General features: G+C 48.3%; 1 protein-coding gene, 1 long non-coding RNA gene and 1 other non-coding gene across 7 annotated transcripts in view; 1 reads left to right on the top strand and 2 right to left on the bottom strand.

Annotated features, from left to right (window-relative positions):
* The window catches only part of LOC118008203, a 25,971-nt gene extending 19,252 nt beyond the window's left edge, over positions 1 to 6,719 (bottom strand). Inside the window, exon 1 of the long non-coding RNA XR_004678612.1 lies at positions 6,657 to 6,719. This is a non-coding gene — a long non-coding RNA (uncharacterized LOC118008203). The remainder of the gene's footprint in view (positions 1 to 6,656) is intronic.
* The window catches only part of HAAO (3-hydroxyanthranilate 3,4-dioxygenase), a 27,876-nt gene continuing 8,804 nt past the window's right edge, over positions 5,482 to 24,553 (top strand). For 2 of the 5 annotated variants that reach the window (XM_035001686.1, XM_035001687.1), the window contains exon 1: positions 21,038 to 21,309. In XM_035001686.1, coding sequence (XP_034857577.1) covers positions 21,230 to 21,309 — 80 coding nt within the window. In that variant the 5' untranslated portion in view covers positions 21,038 to 21,229. Of the gene's footprint in view, positions 6,216 to 7,579; positions 7,641 to 10,032; positions 10,395 to 21,037; positions 21,310 to 24,553 lie in introns of those variants that run through there. The other 3 variants (XM_035001689.1, XM_035001690.1, XM_035001688.1) reach the window with 3 other exon arrangements.
* On the bottom strand, positions 6,257 to 6,349 carry TRNAI-UAU. The gene is given in 2 exon segments: positions 6,257 to 6,292; positions 6,312 to 6,349. It is a non-coding gene; the product is annotated as a tRNA-Ile (tRNA).

The following is a 24,553-nucleotide window of genomic DNA, read 5'->3' on the forward strand; positions in this document are numbered from 1 at the left end:
AAGGAAGGAAGGAAGGAAGGAAGGAAGGAAGGAAGGAAGGAAGGAAGGAAGGGAGGAAGGAAGGAAGAAAGAAAGAGAAAGAAAGAAAGAAAGAAAAGAGAAATTAAAGGCCTAAATAAGTGGGGAGTTGTACCTTATTTATGGAATCCAAAGACTCAATATTGTTAAGTAGATAATTCTCAAATTGATCAACAAATTCAATGGAATTCTTTTAGAAATCCCAGGACGTTTTCATAGAAAATTGCAAGCTGATCCTAAAGTTTATATGGAAAGGTAAAGGACCTAGAATGGCCTAAACAGTTTTGAAAAAGAACAAAATTAGAGAATTTACACTGTCTGGTTTCCAAATTTATAGTAACTAATACACTGTGGTGTCGGCATAACATCACACTGATATATAGGTCAAATAGAATAGAATGATAGTCCAGCAAAAGACCAACACATTTTTATGGTCAATTCATTTTTGACAAGGTGCCAAAGCAATTCAATCAGGAAAGGATAATATAATATATTATATATTATAATATGTTATATACATATATTATATATTATATAAATATATCAATAAATGGTGCCAGAATTGACTATCCATACACACACACACACACAAAATTAGACCTCTACTTACATCATACACAAAAATGAACTCCTAAATGTAAGAGCTGAAACATAGAATAAAATCTTGGTGTTCTCAGATTAGGCAAAGATTTCTTAGATATGACATCAAAACTACCATCCATAATAGAAAAAAATTTATAGATTGAATTTCATCAAAACTTTAAGTTTGCTCTTGAAGAGACTCCGTTAAGAAAATGAAAACACAGGCAGGTGGATAGCTCAGTCAGAGGAGCATGTGACTCTTGATCTCAGGGTGTAGAGTTCAAGCCCCATCTTGGGCAAGGAGCCTACTTTTTTTTCTTTTTTAAAAAAGAAGAAACCCCAAGCCACAAACTAGGAGAAATTATTTACAAAGCATATATCCAATAAAGGAATTAGATCTGCAACTCAAAAATTAAAGACAGAGGTGCCTGGTGGCTCAGTTCGTTAAGTGTCCAACTCTTGATTTCGGCTCAGGGTTGTGAGATTGAGCCCTGCCTCCCACTCTGTGCTCATCATAAAGTCTCATTGAGATTCTCTCTCCCTCTCCCATTGCCCCTCCACCACCCCAGCTCTTGAGTGTGCAGGGGTGCACACTCTGTCTCTCTCTAAAAAATAAATAAAAATAATGAGACAACCCTACACACACGCCCAAAAAAGGGGGGGGCAAAAGATTTGAATGGACAATTCAACAAAGAAGATATATGAATGTCTAATAAGCACTCAAAAGACTACTCAACATCATTACATAGTTCGTTGTATATAAACTATTGTTCAAAAAAACCCTGTAAAATAAAAAACTAATTGGTCACCTTTGGGAATTGTGAGGGTATCAACTTATTATTCTTAAAGATTCGTAGAAAAAGGAAAAGAATCAAACAATATTATCCAGGCTTTTCTAAAGTGAATTGTGCTTGAGGAAAACCAAATAGTCAATAGAAAAAAAAGGAGGGGTGGTTTTTTTCCTTAGAATCACAGTCATAAATGCAGAACGAATAATAGAATTAGAAAATCACTATTGTGTAATCCTTAATAAAATGATAACTCTAGACAAAGAGCATCCATGGCTGCTGAAACCATTAGGTTAAAGGCTGAGGCAGAATTTAATAATGGATGGATTAGGTTGACCACATCTGAAGTCACCAATAAAATTAACATCATGAAATGTGGAACATTATGTACTTTCTCCTGTGATGCAATAGTACATAGTACCACCTAGAATATAATTCTGCAAAAAAAAAAAAAATTGAATCAATATTATCAAGCTTCTAGAGCATATTGTCAGGAGGGCTCAAAGAGATAGGGTGTCTTGAGGGTGCAATTGGCCAAATTCTGTGGGAAATTCTGCAGATCAACAAATAAATATCATAGAAAGGAGTGGGGAGAAAGGGAATTGGTATACATTAAGAGAAACTTAAGAGATATATCGGTCAAATGCAATGGGTGGACTTTGTTTGGATCACGATTCAAGCAAAGCAACTGCAAAAATACCTTTCAGGGATAAGTGTGGAAATCTGAACACGGACTAGGAATTAGGTGATGCAGGGGCATTATAAATCTTACAAGGTGTAATAATGATACCATGATTATGCTTTTTTTTTTTTTAAGTAGTTAGCTGTTGGGTATACATACTGAAGTGTTCACAAGATAAATTAAACCATATCTGGGGTTTCCTTTAAAATATTCCAGTGACCACGGTGCAGGGGTAGGGGGAAATGTTGTGGAAATGCATATGTGAAACAGTGTTGATGAGTCTTGGAAGTAATAATGGATGGATACACGGGGTGGGGGTATATATACTATCTCCCCTACTCTGGGATATATCTTCCATAATAAAGAACAGGGGTTTTGGGGCGCCTGGGTGGCTCAGTCGTTAAGCGTCTGCCTTTGGCTCAGGTCATGATCCCGGGGTCCTGGGATCGAGCCCCGCGTCGGGCTCCCTGCTCTGCGGGAAGCCTGCTTCTCCCTCTCCCACTCCCCCTGCTTGTGTTCCCTCTCTCGCTCTGTCTCTCTCTGTCAAATAAATAAATAAAATCTTTAAAAAAAAAAAGAACAGGGGTTTTGTTCTGTTGAATTTTAAATAGGTTGTATCCATACAGTTCCAGCTCTCAGGCTGAGTTCTGACTTACTGAGAGTTCAACAGGAGTATTTCCTCCCTGATCCACACGGAGACCACATGTTCAGTGTCTGCGGGGCGCACAGGAGAGAAATGAGTCAGGGGTTAAGAAAACAGCAAGCAAGCAGGTAAAAGGAATGGTAGTTGGCACCTACCCCTGTGCTGTGGATTCATGGAGAATGGGGGGACCCTAGAGAACCGAAGATCACATGGCCAATCCAAAGGGGGCAGCTAATGTTGCTATGTGGGAATAGGAGCCCCAGATGGCCAACATCTCTGATTTTTCATTAGAAAGTTGAAATCTGGACATTTCAGTAAAATCTCCCAAGATGTAGGCAAATGATTAAAAATGTTTTGAACACTGGGCCGGTCAGCGCTAGAAAGTCAAACAAAACCTGTCAGGAAGCTAGATTTGTTCCACAGACTGCTGTTCTGTGATCTCTGACACCACACCATGTAATGCATTATACAGTGCCATGAGGCATTAATAATTGTTGACATTTTTACCATTTCGGTCACACACTGGGACAAGTGGGGTTGCATACATCTGAAACCCCCAGATCCTTTACATGCAAATGGCTGTCGAGCCAGGCATCCCCCACACTGAACTCTGAACTGAACACAGGCGCACGATTATCTCTGTCGAATTGCATATTGTCATTTGTCAGAAACATTTGTCTCTGGCTTGTCTCTACTTGTCCTCCAAATTCTATTGAATTTGCACTCCCGTCCAGCTTTGTATCATGCACAATAAGCCTGTCTTCATCCAAAGTAATTACAAAGCTAATGTCAGCCTGGGTTATGTCAGGCTTCTCTCCTGCTAGAGATCTCCAACTGTTCACCTATAACTTCACCCTCCCTTCCAAGTTCATCCACCTCGTATTTACACATCTGCCTCCTTAAAGCCACCCTACATCATACACAGGCCTAACCCACCAATCATGGTATTAATAATGCCCTTTCCTCCTGTCTGCATAGTACTGTTTGGTTTTTAAAGCATTTCCCATAATATCCTGAGTTGATCTTTGTCACCTCTCAAAGTCTTTAAAAAGCCAATCAATGTCACATTAAGATGTTGGACTACAAATCTGCCAATAGTCTATTTGTTCGTGTCTAACCCACTACTAATTTCCCTGCAGGGGATTTCTAGAGTAAATAGAGAAAGGGCAACTCATTTCACTTCCTTCCCTCCCACCTCACCATTTAACCAGAAAAATAGTCCCCTAAACCACCACCACTCCAGCAATACCCAACAGGGACAGAAACAATATTTAAGACAAAGTTCTAGCCTTGAGAGTTGACAGGAAGTGGAATGGGTTGCCTTGTGAAGAAAACACAATCTGATGCAAGAAATCTTCAAATAGGAGCTGGGGTTTTGTAGAAGGGATTCCGACATGGAGGCGAAGTTGGGCAGAATGATCTTACCTTCATTTATTTCTGTCCATGTGGGGAATCTGCTCTGTGCTCAGCTCTCAGAAGTTTCTGACCAGTTCTTGCAGTGAGTACTCTCAGACAGAAACATTCGCTTGGCAAGTCTGATCATTTTTATGCTTTGTGTATTTTAAAATTAGTTCCCTTTTAAAAAATAGTTTTGGGGGGCACCTGGGTGAGTTGGTCCGTTAAGCAACTGCCTTTGGCTCAGGTCATGATCCCAGGGTCCTGCTTCACGGGGAGCCTGCTTCTCCCTCTCCCTTTGCCTCTCCCCCTGCTTGTGCTCTCTCTCGCTATCTCTGTCACTATCTGTCTCTCTTTATCAAATAAATAAATAAAATCTTTAACAAAAACAGTTTTTGGCAAATTTTTTTTTAAATGCCAACCTTTCCACCATTGTTCAAAAATGAAGATCCATACAATGGAATATTAATCAGCCATAAAAAGAAATCAGGTAATGATACAGGGTAGGACATGGGTGAATCTTGAAAGCATTAAGGGAAAGAAGCCAGTCACAAAAGACCACAGGTCCTATGATTGCGTTCATATGAAAGTCCCCAGTAGGGGAATGTATAGAGACTAAAAGTAGATTAGTGGTTGCTTAGGGCCGAACTGGGGAGCTAGGGTGGGGACAGCTAGAGGATATGGGGTTGCTTACTGAGGTGCTGAAAATGTTCTAAAATCGAAGGTAGTGATGGTTAACACACTTCGGTGAATATACTAAAATCCATTGAATTGTATACTTTAAAATGATATGTGAATTATTTCTTAAAACTGTTTTTTTAACTTAAGCGAACTTTATTATTATTATTATTATTAATGGATAGATACTTGTCTCCAGGCCTGAGCTAGATTTCTCACCATCTGCTGAGGATGAGCCTGTGAGCAAAAGGCTCTGGCTGGGGGAGGGCCTGGCCTCGGGTTAGGTGAGGAGGGCAGACGTTCTCGCATTTCACTGGGCATGAGGCTCTCCATCCTCGATCTGGGGCTAGGGTTAGTAGCCGAGGAGACAGACCAGAGCTCCAGCCTCCACCCACTTTCTCTGAGCCTTCTCGATCTTACTTCTCAGCGCTCCAGGTCGTCTTTCCATCCCAGGATTTTACTACCATCCTGTCCATAAAACAGGAGAAACCACTCTTTGGGGAGAACGCGTTTGGGACGACTGTCACCCCACTAAACTTGTTCCCTGCTCCGCCCACACCTCCTGGGAATGTGGGGCACACATCCACCCCATGGCAAAGCAGCCCCCACGCTTCCGAGAAGTGTTCCGGTGCTGGCTGCAAAAACAGATTGCCTGTCTCTCCGCCGCCCCCCCCCCCCCCCCCCCCCCCCGAGGACTTCTGAACCTAGCATTTGTGGCATGCAGGAAAGGACAGCCGCCACTCGAACATCACTAGAAGGCGTCTGCTCTCAGGTCCGCCGGCGAATTGCACCACCGCAGACTGACACCCGCGAGAGGAGGCGCAGAATGGGGAGAGGGGAAACGCCCAGCGCACATTTCCCAAACTCTGCACGTCGGCCCAGGGAGGCCTGTGTGCCTGGGGAGGGGAGAAGGGCCCGCGGTCTCGGGGTGTCCGCAGTTCGGAGGGAGGGGAGCAGCAGCTCCACTTTCGCCCTGCGCTGAGCCCCTGGCCCCAACTCCCGGGAGTGCTCCCCGGCTCGCGACCCGCCACCCACAGAGCGCCGCGCCACGCCCCACCCAGCCGTGGGCTAGGGGCCGTGGACGGGGAGCCGGACCTCGTCCCGGCGCCGGGAGCTGGGGCACGCCCGGTCGATTTTCGACCTCGATGCCCAGTGCGGCGCCCCGGGATCTCCCTTCCTTACAGCCGGTACTGTGGCCGGGGACTAGATGCCGTTAAAGGAAAGGCCTGGGAAGAGAAGTAGGAGGAAGCAGTATGCAGAGGTCCAGATTCGAGTGGCTGGACGGTGCGCGGGGGCAACAAGTAGCTCGCACTGCGGCTAAGAAGCTCCAGCGCGAGCGGCAGCCTGCCTGCGGCGCAGCGACAAGCGCACACAGGCAGTCAGCGACGGCAACTGAGGACGCTAAAGAGAGACTAACTCGCTCCTCTGGGTAAGGAGATAAAAGGGGGCTGCGGATGTCCAAAAGGGTCGTGCTCCAGGTGAGGCTCGAACTCACAACCTCGGCATTGCTCTGCATGTACTGCTGTATAAGTACCGCGCGCTAACCGATTGCGCCACTGGAGCTCCGCTTAGCCGGCCTCGCGATGGCTCTATCAGGGTTCACCCAGGCCCGGTGCGGGCTTCCGCGGAGCATGCGCACTCGCGGCTCGGGGCTCGGCGGGACCGGGTCCGGGCCCCGAGTCGCCTGCAGCTGCGGTTCTCGCGGCTCCCGGCGGAGTGAGCGGGGAGTCCTGCGAGGGTCTCCCCCGGGGATGGAGGGCCGGCTGGCAGGGCCGCCACGGGCAGGCCACTGGGGCGTTGAAAAGGGTGCAGCCCGCCTCGCCGAGCAGCGCGGGAGGAGGAGCCTCGGCCGCCGCGTTCGGCGTCCTACCGGGAGTTTCGCCTTCGGGAGCGGGCCCCGCGAGGAGCCGGGCGGGCGGCGGGCCTCGGTGCGGTGGTGACGCGGGTCGAGGGGTGGGGCCGAGCGGGGCGGCCTCGGCTCACCGGCCGCGCTTCGCCGGCGGCCGCCCCCTGCCCGCGCCCCGCGTGACCAGCGAGCGACAGGCCCCGGCCTGGACTCCCCGCGCCGCCCTGGAAGTCAGCGGAGCCGTCCGGCGGGGCAGCCAGGCGGCGCCCGGGCCGGGGGTGGACCGAGGGCGGCCTCCGCCGGCGGGGCCTCCGGAACCGGACAGGGCGGGGGCTTCAGCATCAGAGCCTGGTCGGCCCCGGAGGTTTCCCTCGGCCCCTCGTCCATCCTGAGCGCAGGCACAAGGCGTGTCCCCGAAGTGGTGTCAAGCCACGGGCATTGCGGGGACATGACGATAGCCCGAACCTTCCAGAGAGTGCCTGCTAAGCCCCGCGTGTTTTGTTGGGCCACAACGTATTTGTTTGGTTTAATTGTAAAACTAGTTCCTAGTATTTAAAATCAAGAGGTCTCATACAAATATCTGGATATCCATTTCTTTTTTTTTTTTTTTTTTTTCTTTTTTAACCAGACAAGGTCACACTGTACCTAGGGCCAAATTATAACTGTCCGGTGCCCTAGGCACTTTTGTCTTCGTGGACCCTTTCCTCCATTAAAAAAAAAAAAAAAAACTAATGGTATTTTATTCCTGCAAATAAAGACAAATACAATCCAGGCAGGATTTATTGTTACAACATGATTATTGTATTTCTTTTTTCTTCTGATTTCAAAAGAATTTAAAACGTGAACATTTTTGCGGGCTCTAGGTACTGTGGCTACTGTACCTAGTTGGTAACTCCGCCGGGAACCTGCATTCCGCGCCGGCCCCGCCGAACCTGCACCCTGCCCCGGGGAGGTTGGCGGCAGCCACCTCCACAGAGTACGCACCACCCTCCCAGCGTCTTTCTCCAGGTTGCCTCTCGATTGTCTCCTGGGCCTCTGTGGGGATGTCGGTCACGCTGTTTGGTTGACCAGAGCCGGGAGAGCAAACAACAGAACCCTATGATAATAGATTGAGGGAACTAGTATGAGCAAGTGATGGGAGGCAGAAGAAAGATCCTGTATGTAGTCACTTTGTTGGTGACTGCCCAAGGTAACAGGTTGTGTTAGGGTGACGGTGTCAAGCAGTAGGACTGTGAAAAGCCTTGAAATGCAAGCGGAACTGATGAGACTGATCAGGCAGACAATAGCAGTAAGGCAGGGGCCTCCTGAAGATGGTGTTTTTAGGAAGCTCGGGCCGTGCCTACTGGGTGGGTTATCTGCCCAGAGAAAAGAGGTAAGTGAGACTCTCCAGGTAGTTTCGAACTGTAAGAGACCTAAGTCCAGAGCAGATCCCATCAGGCACCAGGCAGTGGTGGGATGCAGAGTTGTTTGGAACACGCCAGGATTAGGGCTCCTTGGAGCATGCCTGGCCAAGTCCAGAATGCTTTGAGGGCTGCAGAGAGTGAGACTTTGAAATAAATGAGTTGGAACAGGCTATTAACGTAACCACATGGTTTCTCTGAGGTGGGAATACTTTTTCAAATTTTTAAATTTCATGTTTATTTTTAAAGGTTTAACTTTTCTTTAAGATCTAACTTTTAAGTAATCTCTACACCCAATGTAGGGCTCGAACTCACAACCCCGAGATCAAGACTTGCATGCTGCACCTACGGAGCCAGCCAGGTGCCCCAAATTTTTAAATTTTAAATTGGAAAGGGTTAATTTCCTGATGAACAAGAAAGTAAGTCGTGGACCTATACATAGTGTCTTCTCAAATCCAGTAGCATCTCCAGAGTCTGCTTTTCCTCCCTCCAAGTTCCTCAGGTAGAACACACCTGGTGAACCACGAGCAGCAAGGTTGGCCCCTGGTGGTCCACTTCCCTCTCGCTTCTCCCATCCTGGATTTACTCTTTCATTGGTTCAGCAGATATTAACTGATCCTGGTTGCATGAGAGGGGAAGGCAGCCTCATACAGACTTTGGGAACTAAAATAGCTTAGTCCCCAAAGAAAGTGGGGCTCTAAAGGAAGGACCTAGTAAAGGCAATGCTGAACCTGGAGGGGGACAGTGTCAGAACCTCTGCTACCAGAGAGATTTTTTCCAGCAAGAAGTCTCCTAAGACCTTCAAATCACTTAAACTCATATGGACTGACTCTGAAGAGCCATGAATTAAAGAGTCTGAGCTGTGACCCTCCCTGGTTGTGTGACCTTAAGTCAATCTCTTACCCTCTCTGGACCTCAACTTCTTCATCTATAATCTGAGGGATCTAGACCAAATAAGCGCTTTCTAGCCTATCTTGACTGGAAAACTCTTTTTATCATGTATATACTTGCCAACACCTTGAGATTATTAAATCATGTAATAATTTTTATGATGTGTTATAATTAGTTATTTTAAAAATAGTTATTTTAGGGGCGCCTGGGTGGCTCAGTCGTTAAGCGTCTACCTTTGGCTCAGGTCATGATCTCAGGGTCCTGGGATTGAGCCCCCCATCGGGCTCCCTACTCGGGGGGAAGCCTGCTTCTCCCTCTCCCACTCCCCCTGCTTGTGTTCCCTCTCTCGCTGTATCTCTCTCTGTCAAATAAATAAATAAAATCTTAAAAAAAAAAAGTGTATGAAATTTAATGACTCATTATAGCATCAAAAATGAACAAAAACTGCTTTTCTAAATGAATGTTTGGGATTTGTGGGTTTTGCACTTTAAAAAAACTGGTTTATTTTTATTACTCTCATGTTTAAATGTTAAAATGGCATGTTTTTGTGTCTCATGTTTTTGTGTCCAAACGATGAGATAAAACAGAAGGGTTCAGGCTGCTATATGCAAGCATCATTCTGCAAATAATATTTAGTGGGTCTGGCTCATGTTTATTCCTAATAATGAAAGGCTATATTGGATAGAACGGTCGCTCTTTTTTCTCTTTTTTGGCTTTGGTTTCTGACATAGAAGAGATATCAGGATGAGCCAGATAAACATTTTGATCAGCTGAATGCAATTTGCACGTCTATTGAATGAAGATCATCTTGAGTCATATTGTGGAATTTTCATGTTATGGTCTTCATTTGCTTTATTTCAGCAAACTTTTCACATTTTACATTTTTAGCCAGCATTCCATTGTGAGCATATATTAAGCAGTTTAGGACTAAAAAGAGTTGCCATCGAGTAGTCAAAACCCACATAGGACCCACTGGAGTGGCTGAGTCATATGCACATATCTGGGGGCTGCTGCAGGTGTGGGAAAATGCACTGGGAGGCTCCCAGAGGGATCCCATTTTCATGCGGCAAGAGGTTGTCTGAAGAATTCCTTTCATTACTTTTTTTCAGACTAGAAGTTTAAAAGATGTCACTGCCACCAATAACAGTGCGGAACACTTTGAATGCCCTTCAGAGCCCCTGGCACCAGGCAGCATCTGAGATCCCCTCCTATGCTGATTAGCCCACAATCCTCTCTGGCACCACGTGGGCAAAAGACCCTTTATTTTCCCTGAGGAGGAGAAAGATGTGTGGCTCCCAAGGCCCAACCTCCAGGGAAGTGTGAAGCAGACTGAACTGATTATACTCAGGAGTGGAGCAGGATAATTTGGGGAAACACAGAGCCCTTCACTCTGGATTGACGCTGAACTGAAGATCTGATAAGAGCCCATCAGATGAGAAGAAACTTAAAAGATTGCTAACACCCAACGCTGGTAAGAGTGTGGGAAACGGACACTGTTGTTTTTTGTTTTTAAGACAGGTCAGCAGAATCTCTCCAATGCATATATCCTTTGACCCAGCAGTTCTGCCTCTAGGAATCTGTCCTTTAGAGACACTCATTCATGGGAACAAATATACCATATTTCACCAACTCTAAGATGCCCTCAACTGGGAAATATACCATTATTTTATGTACCAGTAAGAGAAAAAAGTGCTGCCATTTTAACTGTGATGCTGTGCTTTCATACCACTTTGACTTTTTATTATAAACTTATTTAAGAAGCTCCCTTAGGGATCCCTGTGTGGCTCAGTTGGTTAAGTGTCTGCCTTTAGCTCAGGTCATGATCCCAGGTCCTGCATCGGGCTCCTTGCTCAGTGGGGAGTCTGCCCTTCCCTCTGCCTGCCGCTCCCCCCCGCTTGTGCTTTCTCTCTCTCTGTCAGGTAAATAAATAAAATCTTTTTTTTTTTTTTAAGCGCTCTTTTAGACAGACTCAGACGTACCTTTTTTTTTAAATCATATATTACTCTTGCCAGAGACACGCTTTCCTCATCCCCCGAGCAACAGCTTAGCCAATGAGAAGCCACCACACTTGGAACTCCCAGTTTATTCCAATGGACTTTTAGTTTATAACAGCCTTCCCAACTTATTCCTTTTCTCGTTAAAAGAGTGTACCTCTCCATTGTTCCCCAGACTTGCCTACGGTTTTGTCCCAGCTTGTTTGTCCCAGATTGCTATTCTCTTTTATTCCCGAATAAACCCATCTTTTGCTGGTAAAATAAACTGGCAGTTTTTATTTGTAAGGTTAACAACACATGGTTTAGCTATTCTCCTATTAATGGACATCTTGGATGATTTCCTGCTTGGAGCTTTTTTTTTTTATTTTAAAGATTTTATTTATTCATCTGACAGAGAGAGACACAGCAGGAGAAGGAACACAAGCTGAGGAGTGGGAAAGGGAGAAGCAGGCTTCCCGCGGAGCAGGGAGCCCCGCGGGCTCCATGCGGGGCTCCATGCGGGGCTCCATGCGGGGCTTGATCCCAGGACCCTGGGATCATGACCGGAGCCGAAGGCAGACACTTAACCGACTGAACCACCCAGGCGCCCCTGCTTGGAGCTTTCAAAAATAAAGTTGCCAAGAGCATTCTTGTGCACGGCTTCTCATTTTCATTCCTTTTGGGTAAATACAGGGGTGAAATTGCTAGATCATAAGGTAGGATTATGTATAGTTTTTTGTAAAAGCATTTTTTTAACTTTTTAAAAAAGATTTTATTTATTCATTTGACACAGAGAGAGAGTGAGCACAAGCAGGGGGAGCAGCAGAGGGAGAGGAAGAAGCAGACTCCCTGCTGATCAGGGAGCTCGATCCCAGGACCCTGGGATCATGACCTGAGCGGAAGGCAGATACTTAACCAACTGAGCCACCCAGGCGACCCGTAAAAGCATTTTTTTATTGCAAAACTTATAAACATAAAAATTTGCCATTTTTAAGTGCACAATTCAGTGGCATTAAGCACATTTACATTGTTATGCAACCATCACCACCATCCATCTCCATCTGCCCCTTTCTTAATTTGATTTTTTGTTTTGCTGTTGAGCTTTAGGAGTTCTTTATATATTCTGGATATTAATCCCTTACTAGATATATGATTTGCAAATATTTTCTCCCATTTTGTGGGTTGCCTTTTCACTCTCTTGAAAGTGACCTTTGATGTGCAAAAGTTTTTAACTTTGATGAAGTTCAGTATTTTATAAGAGACTGCCAGACCCTTGTTTCCAAAGTAGTTGTGCCATTTTACACTCTCACCAGCGATGTTGAGCATTTCAATTGCTCTACATCCTTGTCAATGCTTGATATTGTCAGTTTTTAACTGTATTCATTCTACTAGGTATGTAATAGTATCTCCTTGTAGATTTAATTTGTATATCCTTGATGACTAATGGTGTTGAGCATTTTTGTTGTACCTATTGGCTATTTGTATATCTTTGTGAAATGTTTGTTCACATCTTTCACCCATTATTTTGTTGGCTTTTTTGGAGGGGGTGGTTTGGGTCTTTTCTATTAAGTTGTAGGAGTGACTGATATTTCTCAGTTTCTTCATCTGCAGGTAGCAGGTATGAATTCTTCCAGGACACATGGACTCCAAGAAATACCTAGGTTGGCCACTGTCCACAGTGCCCTGGATTCATAAGAGCCCCACTCTCATCCAAAGCATGTAGGTTCCATGCCAGGAAAAATTAAGGGAATGCCACAGGATGTTGGGGGGGGTGGAGGGGTGTCTACCAGTGATTTGAAGGGAGGGAGCATTCAGTGGCTCCTGGCAAAGATAAGCTGTAGAATATCTCCATGGGAGGGAGGAGGGAGGAAAGAGTAGGGGAGAGCCCACTGGCCCTGGAGCCAGAGAAAATGGAAATGGAGCAGACATACAAGCTAAACTGAAAGCAGAGCTAGCCTATGAATGTCTCCCCAAGGACCTTCCACCTGTGAGGTGACAGGGAGACATAAACTTCCTGTTCTATTTACAGAGCCCTGGGAAACAAACAGTGACCACAGTGCAGATGAAGGGCGTTCTCCTAACCTGCCCTGCCCTGTCTAGTAGGGTCTCAGCTGAGGTCACAGACTGCTCCATCCCAGGGCCAACAGCCAACTGTGATCACATTAGAGAGGCAATATACTGGAGGGCCAACCACTTTTATTATTTGATGCCCTGATCTTAGGACCTAACCCTCCCTGAGTTGCAAATCACAACTATAAACAAAAAAAATTTTTTAAGAGAGAGAGGGAGGAGGTGGGGAGGGGCAGAGGGAGAGGGAGAGAGAGAATCTTAAGCAGGCTCCACGCAGTGCAGAGCCCATGGGGGGGGGCGGGGGGGGCCTCGATCTCATGACCCTGCGATCATGGCCTGGGCCGAAATCAAGAGTTGGACACCTAACCAACTGAGCCATCCAGGCGCCCCAACAAATCTTTTATTTTATTTTTTTTAAGATTTTATTTATTTTTTGACAGAGAGAGAGAGACAGTGAGAGAGGGAACACAAGCAGGGGGAGTGGGAGAGGGAGAAGCAGGCTTCCCACTGAGCAGGGATCACGACCTGAGCCAAAAGCAGACGCTTAACAACTGAGCCCCCCAGGCGCCCCGAGGCAGAACTCTTTAAGAGGAAACACTGTAAGGGACGTCTGAGTGGCTCAGTTGATTAAGCGTCTGCCTTCGGCTCAGGTCATGATCTCAGGGTCCTGGGATCGGGTCCAGCATCCAGCTCCCTGCTCAGCGGGGAGTCTGCTTCTCCCTCGGCCTCTCCCTCCCCCCTGCTCATGCTCTCTCAGAAAAATAAAAAGAAATAAAGAAACATTGTATACAGTGGGGGAAAAGCCTTATATTCCATATTCCAGTGATTCTACTTACCAGCTGTGCACCTTGGGGGGCGCTAGTTAATACTCTCAGCTTCAGTTTCAATTTTCTAACCTGTAAATGGAGAAGCAGCTACCTGATGAAGGAGACAAGGTCCTGTGTCAACTTCTGTCAAATCAGATCCCCAAATCTAAGGGGCAGAGCCGCCTCCCTTGCTGCGCCTCATAGGAATGAGGAGTGAATGGTTACTGTGTTAAACCACTGAGTTTGGGGTGGGCTTTTCCTGTTACAGCAGCTAATATTACCTTCACTGACACAGAGTTCACACTTTACAACAGTTTCCTCGAAGAAATAAGGGTGAGTATCACGTCCCTGAAATGAAGACGGCCAGTTGTAGGAGGATACCAATTAAAGTCTTTGTAAATAAAAATACGAAACCATTGAAATTTAAAACCCAGTAGATGGGCTGAACCATAGAATACTTTAAATAGAAAAACAGTAAGCTGAAAGATTAGGCAGAAGAATATTCCCAGAATGCAGGACAAAGGGAGATGGGAAAAAGAAAGGAAAGTTCAATGACATGCAGATAAGATCTAAAAATTCTAGCATTCATCAAAAAAAATTTTAGAAGATGATAATAGAGAGAATAGACAAGAAACAATTTTTTTAAGTTTTTTTATTGTATTTTTTTTTAAAGATTTTATTTATTTATTTGACAGAGAGAGACACAGCGAGAGAGGGAACACAAGCAGAGGGAGTGGGAGAGGGAGAAGCAGGCTTCCCGCCGAGCAGGAAGCCTGATGTGGGGCTCGATCCCAGGACTCTGGGATCATGACCTGAGCCGAAGGCAGACGCCTAACGACTGGGCCACCCAGCCGCCCCTTATTGTATTTTTTTAAGATTTTATTTATTTATTTGACAGAGAGACGGTGAGAGAGGGAACACAAGCAGGGGGGAATGGGAGAGGGAGAAGCAGGCTTCCCGCCGAGCAGGGAGCCCAATGTGGGTGGGGTTCGATCCCAGGACCTGAGCCGAAGGCAGATGCTTAACGACTGAGCCACCCAGGCACCCTGAGAAACAATTTTTTTATAAAAGCCAAGAATTTCCCAGATCTGAAGAAAGACACCACACACACACACACACACACACACACGAACACACAAAGAATAATTCCCAAAAAATATATGGAATATAAGAAGTAATTGCAAGTTAATACATTAGGGAAACATACGAAGACATCTAAGTATGGCCTGTATAAAATTTTTAAATAATAATCTAAACAAAATCAACATGGAAGTTGCCAGTAGGGAATTCCAGAAGAAAGTTAAAGCTTGCCCAGATTCCTTTGTTCTTGCCTTAGGTTCTAGGGGTGGATACAGATGCTGTTTAACAATACACATTATTAGAAATCTACAAATTTAAATAAATGCATGTATTTAAAGAATAACCCCTAAATACGTGGGAATAGAACATAGAGGAGAAATGGATCAAAGAAAATGTAATCAAAAGCCAGGTGTAATGGACATGGCTAGCTACCTCCCAAGCATCATTTCCTACATCCCAGTCATGAGCCAGAATTTTGTGTAAGGATCTGGCCACAGACTTCAGGGGAAACCGACTCCACCTCCAGCTTCAAGTACAAATCTTAATTTGACTTAATCAGAGTAGCCCACTCCCTTTGCCCCAATAACTGGTTCAGATGTGGTCATGTGAGCCTTAGATTGCCGGTTCTCACCTGGGGGCAATTTTGACCCCCAGAGACATTGGGCAATGTCTAGAGACATTTTTGATTGTCCCAACTGGAGAAGAGCTCTGGCATCTAGGGGAGAGAAACCATGGATGTGCTAAACATCCTACAACGCAAAGGACAGCCCCCCACAAAAATCATTCAACCCAAAATGTCAGTGGTGCCAAGGTCAGGAACCCCTAGTCTAAAGGAAAAGCTATGGATACTTTACATCCCTTGATCCCTCAAAGAAGCAGCCTTGGGATAAAACTGATGCTGAAGATAGCACATCTGAAGGATGGAAAGAATCAGGGTCCATAATGACATCGCTGGTCACAAGCTCATTCTCCCCCTGGGTATCCAGTTACACAAGCCTTTAACTTTCTATTGGTTAAGCCACTGTCTAACTAGGGTTTCTGTTACTTGCAGCCAGGAGCATCCTGATAAACTAGGAAAGAAAGAGAGAGGGAGGGGCGCCTGGGTGGCTCAGTCGTTAAGTGTCTGCCTTCCGCTCAGGTCATGATCCCAGGGTTCTGGGATCGAGCCCCACATCGGGCTTCCTGCTCGGCGGGAAGCCTGCTTCTCTCTCTCCCACTCCCTCTGCTTGTGTTCCCTCTCTCGCTATGTCTCTCTCTGTCAAATAAATAAATAAAATCTTTAAAAAAAAAGAGAGAGAGAGAGGGAAAAAAAGAAAAAACGAGGAGGGATGTGTGTAGACAGAATAATGCCCCACTCTCCCATCCATTCTCCCTTCCAAAGACCTCCACGTCCTAATCCCCAGAATCTGTGACTATCATTCTACATGATGAAAAGGACTTGTGCAGGTGTGATTATACTAAGGGGTTAGAGATGGAGGGATTATCCTGTGTTATCTGAGAGGGTCCAATGTAATCATCAAGGTTCTTATAAGGGAAAGAGGGAGGCAGGAGAGAGGTGTGACAAGGAGTACAGAGGATGGAGTGATGCCCTTTAGCAATGAAGGAAGGGCCTTGAGCCAAGGAATGCAGGTGGCTTCTAGAAGCTGGGAAAGGCAAGGAAAACAGGTTCTTTCCTCAAGCCCCCAGAAAAAAATACAGGTCTGACAATAGTTTGATTTTAGCCCACAAGACCCATTCAGACTTCGGATGTACAGAACTGTAAGATAATAAATGTGTGTCATTGTAAGCCCCGCTAGGTTTGTAGTAATTTGTTTTAGCAGCAAGTGGAAACTAACACAGCATGGCAATTAGAAAACAGAAAATAAGATGTCAGGAGTATGTACAAACCTAGCAATAATTACACAAACATGGAAGACTTGATCTCCTTTTCCTAACAGAGGCTCTCAGACTGGAGATTTTTAAACTCCAGTTATGTGCCATGGGGGCAGAAACACACTCACCTTTGATGGGACGAATGGCAAAGTCACACTGCAAGGCGTATGGATTGAGACGGGAAGGAGTTATTTTGGCTTTTTTTTTTTTAAGATTTATTTATTTATGTATTTATTTATTGGACACAGAGAGACAGCTAGAGAGGGAATACAAGCAGGGGGAGCAGGAGAGGGAGAAGCAGGCTCCTGGCTGAGCAGGGAGCCTGATTCGGGGCTCGATCCCAGGACCCTGGGATCATGACCTGAGCCGAAGGCAGACGCTTAACGACTGAGCCACCCAGGCACCCCTTAAGATTGTATTTTTAAGTAATCTCTACACATGGGGCACAGACTCACAACCCTGAAATCAAGAGTCGTATGCTCTACTGACTGAGCCAGCCACGAGCCCCGTGGCATCTTTTTGATCAATTTACAATACCTGGGGGGCACCTGGGTGGCTCAGTCGTTAAGCGTCTACCTTTGGCTCAGGTCATGATCCCAGGGTCCTGGGATCGAGTCCCACATAGGGCTCCCTGCTCTGCAGGAAGCCTGCTTCTCCCTCTCCCACTCCCCCTGCTTGTGTTCCCTCTCTCGCTGTCTCTATCAAATAAATAAATAAAATATTTACAAAAAAATAAACTTACAATACCTGGGAAATACACAAACACACAAAGGTATAGCAATATCAGTGTCAGACAAAGCTGAAGTCAAGGTGAAAAGAAACTAAGAAGAAATAGCTCATATTGATTAAGAATCACTACAAGAAGGTAAAATAGTCGGGGCTTTTTACATCTAACAATGTAGATTCAAAATATGTGAAGTAAAATCTGCTCAAAGAATAAGGAGAAACTGACCAAAAACTACAGTGGAGACTCCAACATATTTCTCTCAGAAACCAAAATATTAAGTCGGTTTTTTTTTTAAAGATTTTATTTATTTATTTGACAGAGAGCGACACAGTGAGAGAGGGAACACAAGCAGGGGGAGTGGGAGAGGGAGAAGCAGGCTTTCTGCGGAGCAGGGAGCCCGATATGGGACTTGATCCCAGGACCCTGGGACCATGACCTGAGCCGACGGCAGACGCTTAAGGACTGAGCCATCCAAGCGCCCCTATTAAGTTGTTTTTAAAAATAAGGATAATGATGGGGCACCTGGGTGGCTCAGTTGGTTAAGCAACCGACTCTTGATTTTGGCTCAGATCATGATCTCAGGGTCATGAGACTGAGCCCTTCCTTGGGCTTCATGCTGGGCATGGAGACTGCTTAAGATTCTCTCTTTCCCTCTCCCTCTGTACCCGCCACCCTGCTCAGTCGCTCTCTCTCTCAAATAATAATAATGATGATGATGATGATGATGATGTGGGTGACACTGCAGGTTGATCTAACAGAAACATTTAGAACTGCATTCTAAGAGAATATACATTCACAAAGTCGACCACAGGCTAAGCTGCAAAGGAAATATTAACATATCCCTCCACCCAAAAATAATACTCAGACCATCTTCACTCACGATAGTGCAATAAAATTAGAAATGAAAAACAGAGTGATAGCCAAACAACAGCAAAAAAACCAACAACAAAAATAAACCAACCATAGGTCTAGAAATTTCAAAACAGACTTCTAAATAAGTCAAGAGATAGCAGGCCCAAAGCACAGATTTCCAAGTAACCAACACCATTCATAACCCAGCCCTCTTATTCATCTAAAGCTATCAGTTCTTAAATACTTGCTGAATTACATGAAAGTGTGGGAAAGTGGGAGAGTCAGGGAGGCAAAGACAGACCCAGAAGCTCAGGGAAAGGGATTGGCTGAAGCAACTGGTTCTGTCTATGGAGAGATGGTAGGGATCTGACAGTTATCACCATTCAGGTTCACCAAAGCCTCGAAGCATCTACTGAACTCAGCGACTTGGAGAGGGAGTCACTGCCATCCAAGGGAGGCCAGAGCAAGGCACCAGGTTCTAAGGAGCTCTGATCCTAGGGCAGATGCTGTTTGCCTCTGATTCCACAGTGTTAACGAGCTCCTGTGTGCAGAGAGCAGAGGTGGCTACTGCAAGGAGGTACTGGAAAGAGCCCACAGCTCCACATGTAGGAGGATTCCAGCTGGCTGTGACTAGACAATGCCAAAACACTGGGATAAAATGGGAACTGTCATTTTTCTGAATACTGGAGTCAAAAGGTACCCGACACTCAAACCAGGAAGACTGCCAATTGCACACATGTGATTTTTTTTTTTTAATTATTTATTTGACAGAGAGAGACACAGCGAGAGAGGGAACACAAGCAGGGGGAGTGGGAGAGGGAGAAGCAGGCTTCCCGCCGAGCAGGGAGCCCGATGCGGGACTCGATCCCAGGACCCTGGGATCATGACCTGAGCCGAAGGCAGACGCTTAACGACTGAGCCACCCAGCTGCCCCCACATGTGATTTTTTTTATCTAAACGGTACAAGCCAGAGAGCAGAGTTGACAGTGACCAGACAGCAGATTATTTAGCCTGTGTTTAGAGTTCTTTTGGATAAGTCAGACCCAGAACATTCTACTTGTGGTCTCGATGATTCACGTTATTTGACTGCATACATTAAAATACAGGGTCGGGGCGCCTGGGTGGCTCAGTCGTTAAGCGTCTGCCTTCGGCTCAGGTCATGATCCCAGAGTCCTGGGCTCAAGCTCCGCATCGGGCTCCCTGCTCCGCAGGAAGCCTGCTTCTCCCTCTCCCACTCCCTCTGCTTGTGTTCCCTCTCTCGCTGTGTCTCTCTCTGTCAAATAAATAGATAAAATCTTTAAAATAAAATAATATACAGGGTAACTGTCCTTTCCTTTGTACTATGTAACAGAACATCTGTTCTGTGAATTCATTCATGCCTTTATCCACCCACCTACCCATCCATCCAGGTAACAAACACCCAAAACAAACCTAATCTATCAGGGATCCTCGTTGCTTCACCAGTCCCTGTTTACCTCTCCTCTGGATTACTTACAGAGACAAAGAATATGGTTTGAGTTCTTTGGGTGCCAAGCAATACTCCAGAAAGAAATGCTCAGCAAAAAAGTTCTAAATAATAACTACAAAGAGAACAAAGGGCCAGCGAAAGGGGGGATAGAGATGGGGAAGGAGAGGAAACAGGAGGGTCCTCCTAGCAGAGGTGGGTGGCAATCTTCTGCCTCTCTGACTGGGTTCTGATTTGCGCAGGGTTGGGGGGGGCGGGTCTGTGTGTGGGAAGGTGCTGAGAAAACCAGCCCACCCAGGCTGCAGGGAAGGGGCAAGGGGGGCTGGGAGGGCAGGAGCTGGAGGAGCTGAATTTCTTAAACTCTGTAGCCTGGATTCCGGCGTCAGAGCCTGAGCTGTTTTCCTTCTCCCCACCCCACCCTCCTCTAACACACGCACATTTTTCCTAAAAATTCTAAGTCCGGGAGGAAGAGAAGAAAAGAGGTGTCGTGTTGTCTTGCCCTCCTCCTCGTCCCCACCCGGTTTTCCGATTTCACAATCGCCCCCCCTCCCCGCCGCCCCCAGGGTAACCGGGCTGGAAGCCTGGGCACAGGTTTGTCCGCCCACCCCACCCACCCCAGGACCCCGAGATTCCCGAGGGCTGGGACACCGAGTGCCCGGTTCTTCGTCGGTAAAACTCACCGAAGTGTCGTGTGACTTGAGTATGTCCCCAAGACACGTCAGGAGCTCAGACAGTGCCGGGCGCTTCGTCGGTGCTCTGTCTGCCACCTGCAAATGTAGGCGAGGGCCAGGGATCCCTCGTGGCGCGCGCGGTCCCCTCCCCGCTCGCCGCTCTCACCCAGCCTGAGGCTGAGCCAGGAGAGCGGCACTCGCTAAACCTGGGGACTCCGGCCTGACCGCCGTCCTCGTCCGCGGATGGGCACTGACAGCCATCGGAGGCCTATGGTGGCCGCTGTGCAACCCTGGGATGGCTGTGTAGACATTCCCATTTCTCAGATGAGAAACCGAGGCTTCCGTCCAGGGCCAGCACCTCCGTACTCACGTGCTCGGATTTCCAAGCCCGCCTTCCTCCCGTCGTAGTCTGTCTTCCGAGGCCTCCGCGGGGTCCAGGCGCAAAGTCTGGGGACAGGGGACCGCGCATGTTCGCGGGGAGCCCCGGCACGTGAGGGGGGCTGAGCCCGAACCCGGCGGAAAGCAGGGGCGGCCCCACCCGGCGCCCCGCTTCCTCCGCGCGGAGGCCGCGGGGCTGGGCGGGGGCAGCCCGGGGCGGCGCGCGGGACGGGCGGGCCCGGGACCAAAGTCCGGCAAGGGCTACCGTCGTGGGGGCGGCGCGGGGGGCATTGCCCCGCCCTTTGGCCCCCCGGTCGCCGATTCGCGAGGCGGCCAGTGGGCGGCTGGGCGGAGCCGCACCCCTCGGACACCCGCCGGGGCACCTGGCTCCAGAGTGGGCTCCCGGGCTGCCATGGCGCGTCCCGTGAAGGTGAAGACCTGGTTGGAGGAGAACCGAGCCTCCTTCCTGCCCCCGGTCTGCAACAAGCTCCTGTGAGTCCCAGGCACGCCGCCCTCCTCCTGCCCTCTGCCCCCACCTCCCGTCCGCCGTCCGCACCCCTCACCCCTCACCCTCCAGCCCCCAGCTCCTTGACCCAGGAGCCTGCAGAAAGGGGCTGCCATCCTCTTGTGCCTTCGGCGGGGGATGGGGAGGGCAGGCTGTTCCGGGTTCCCCCACCCTCATCTGTTCCTCTTTCTGATGACTGTGCCCTGGAGATTGTGACCTTGACTTCTGAAGATGGCTGGGTGACTGAGCCTAGGAGAGATGCAGATGGCAGGTCACCGACCTGTCCCCAGGGCTTAGAAATAGCTCTCCAACCCCCCAGTGACAGAAATCTGGGGAGGGTGGTTTTTCCGATGTCCCAGAATTGCAGTAGAACCTGCAGCCAGAGGGCAAGTGGAGGATCAGCTCCTGTAGGAAGATCTTGATGTAGTGCTCTCCCCAGGCTCCTCCTGGCAGGCATACACACTCCCACCAGGCCGTCCCTGGCCACCTCTGCCCACAGCACCCAGCAGGGCCGGTGGTGGTCCACAGCAGTCTTTCTCCAGCAGGCCTGGGCCCTCCCCTGTGGCCCCTTCACCTCCCTCCCCTGCCCTGGGCCCCATGGCCGGGCCTGGTGTGCTCCCCAGCTCCTGGCTCACATTGCCAGGTCTGCAGAACATCCCCAACGGCCCGGCACCCCAAACCACACAGCTGCATCGGCACACCCCGACAAGCCAGAGGCCGTGCCCAGTGTTCTTACACCCCCTCACCTAGTCCTCACACTAGCTCCCGGAGGGGGATTCTAATGAGTGACTCTCCCAGGGTCCCACAGCTAGTATGGGCCCCGGTCCAGACTCCAGCCCATGGAAGAGCTCGACTCCCAAGTCCACACTCTTGGTCACCGTGAAGCACCACCACCGGCTCACGGCCAACCGCCCCCCACCCCCACCCCGGGGCCTCGTGTCTCCTACCACTGTTGTGGCCCTCACCCCTTTCCTCCACTTCATCCCTGTGCACCCCCCAGGGTGCCCCAACAGTGCCTCGCATCTCTCTGCTCCTCGCCAGCCCTCTGGCCACAGCTCTGGGGCCACCCTTGTCACCTCCAGCCTGAGTGGTGCAGGCTGCCCCTGCCTCCAGGCACCCCCCACCCAGGCCTCCGGCCAGGCCCCAGTATTAAGCATCACAAAATGCAGGCGCTGCCTTTATTCGTTCGGCAGGTGTTCACTGAGCACTCAATATGTGCCAGGCACTGTTCTGGGCACTGCAGATGCAACAGACAACAAACTGACGGTCACTTCCTTGGGGCGCTGACATTTGGGTGAGAGGAAGCGGCCAACACGTACAAACAGACAAGGGCTGGAGGCAGGCTGGCATAATGGGCCACAGGGTGGGACAGAGCTGCGGCCCCCCACCCCATGTTGGCTGGGGCTGTCAGGGAGAGTCTGCCCCAGGCCTCTCCTAGCTCCTGGTGGCTTGGTGGCGATCTTGGCCTTCCTTGGCTTCTGCTGCATCACCCTGATCTCTGTCCTCATCTTCACAGGGCACTCTCCCCATCGATGTGTCTGTGTCTAAATTCCCCCCTCCTTTTTTTTAAAAAAAGAATTTTATTTATTATTTGAGAGAGAGTGAGAGAAAGAACACGAGTGGCGGGGGGGCGGCAGGGAGAAGCAGACTCTTTTGGGCAGGGAGTCCAATGCGGGGCTCCATCCCAGGACCCCAGGATCATGACCTGAGCCAAAGGCAGATGCTTACTGACTGGGCCACCCAGGTGCCCCTAAATTTCCCCTTTTATTTTTATTTATTTATTTATTTTAAGATTTTATTTATTTATTTGAGAGAGAGAGAATGAGAGCGAGCAACTACATGAGACGGGGGAGGGTCAGAGGGAGAAGCAGACTCCCTGCTGAGCAGGGAGCCCGATGCGGGACTCGATCCAGGGACTCCAGGATCATGACCTGAGCCGAAGGCAGTCGCTTAACCAACTGAGCCACCCAGGCGCCCTAAATTTCCCCTTTTAATAAGGGTTACAGGCTCAGCCTACTCTAGTGTGACCTCACTGTGGCTTAACCAGTTACATCTGCAATGACCCTATTTCCAAATTGGGTCACATTCCTAGGTCTGGGGGTAGGACTTCAACATAGGAATTTGGGGGTGAGGGGGCCATATGACACTGCGGTGGGGAGGGGTGAGCAGAGGAGGGATATGATCTGGCTGATGGGTGGAAATAGTTCTTGAGTGGGCTCATTCCATATGTATCTAAATTATATCCCAGGAAAGTTGATTTAAAAAAAAAAACTGGGGCTCCTGGGTGGCTCAGTCGTTAAGCGTCTGCCTTCGGCTCAGGTCATGGTCCCAGGGTCCTGGGATCAAGCCCCGCATCAGGCTCCCTGCTCGGCGGGAAGCCTGCTTCTCCCTCTCCCACTCCCCCGGCTTGTGTTCCCTCTCTCGCTGTGTCTCTCTCTGTCAAATAAATAAAATCCTAAAAAAAAACAAAACTTTGAGGCACCTGACTGGCCCAGTTAGAAGAGCATGTGACTCTTGATCTCAGGGTCTTGAGTTCGAGCCCCACATTGGGTGCAGAGATTACTTAAATAAAACTTAAAAGAAAAAAAAAAAAACTTTCCTAGGCTCCCTGGCACCCTTCAGGCCAAGACCAAACTCCTTGGCTGAGTTCTTGAAGCCTAGAGTGACCTCGTTCCACCTTCTCACCATTGCTCCCCAAGACCACTCCCACTCCCACACCACCAGGACCCCCAGTGCTTCCAGCCTCAGGGGCTCTGCATCCAGCTTTCCCCTCCACTTCCTTCCCCAGGTGTCTCACAGCTTCAAGCCAGCAGTTTGCAGGGAGCAGAGTCTCCCAGTCAGACGGCTTGGGAGAGGCGGTCAGATAAAGGCCATCTTACCCCTCCGCTGCTTCTAGCCCAGGAAGTGGTGCCTACAGTTTGCTCTCCTGTAACTGGAGGTCTTGAGCGAGGCCCGGGATCCTGGGTGATGAAGCGGTAGATCTGCCACCACACTGCTCCCCACTACTGGGTCAGAGGATGTCGGGGACACACACACAAATCCCCTGAGACACAGATACAGAAAGACGCACATACACATACAGTCTCAGGCGCACACCCACACTTGGAGGAGCATAGCCATACTGAGATGAGAAGGGAGGGGACAAATGTCAGAGACTATAGGGACAATGTTATAGAAATAGCCTTGTCACCTCTCCCAGGTGTACCCAGGCTCCTTCCAGGCCCCCCACGG

This window comes from Mirounga leonina, unplaced genomic scaffold (genome assembly GCF_011800145.1).
Source record: "Mirounga leonina isolate KUSES-001 unplaced genomic scaffold, KU_Mleo_1.0 Mir_125, whole genome shotgun sequence".
Lineage (NCBI taxonomy): Eukaryota > Metazoa > Chordata > Mammalia > Carnivora > Phocidae > Mirounga > Mirounga leonina.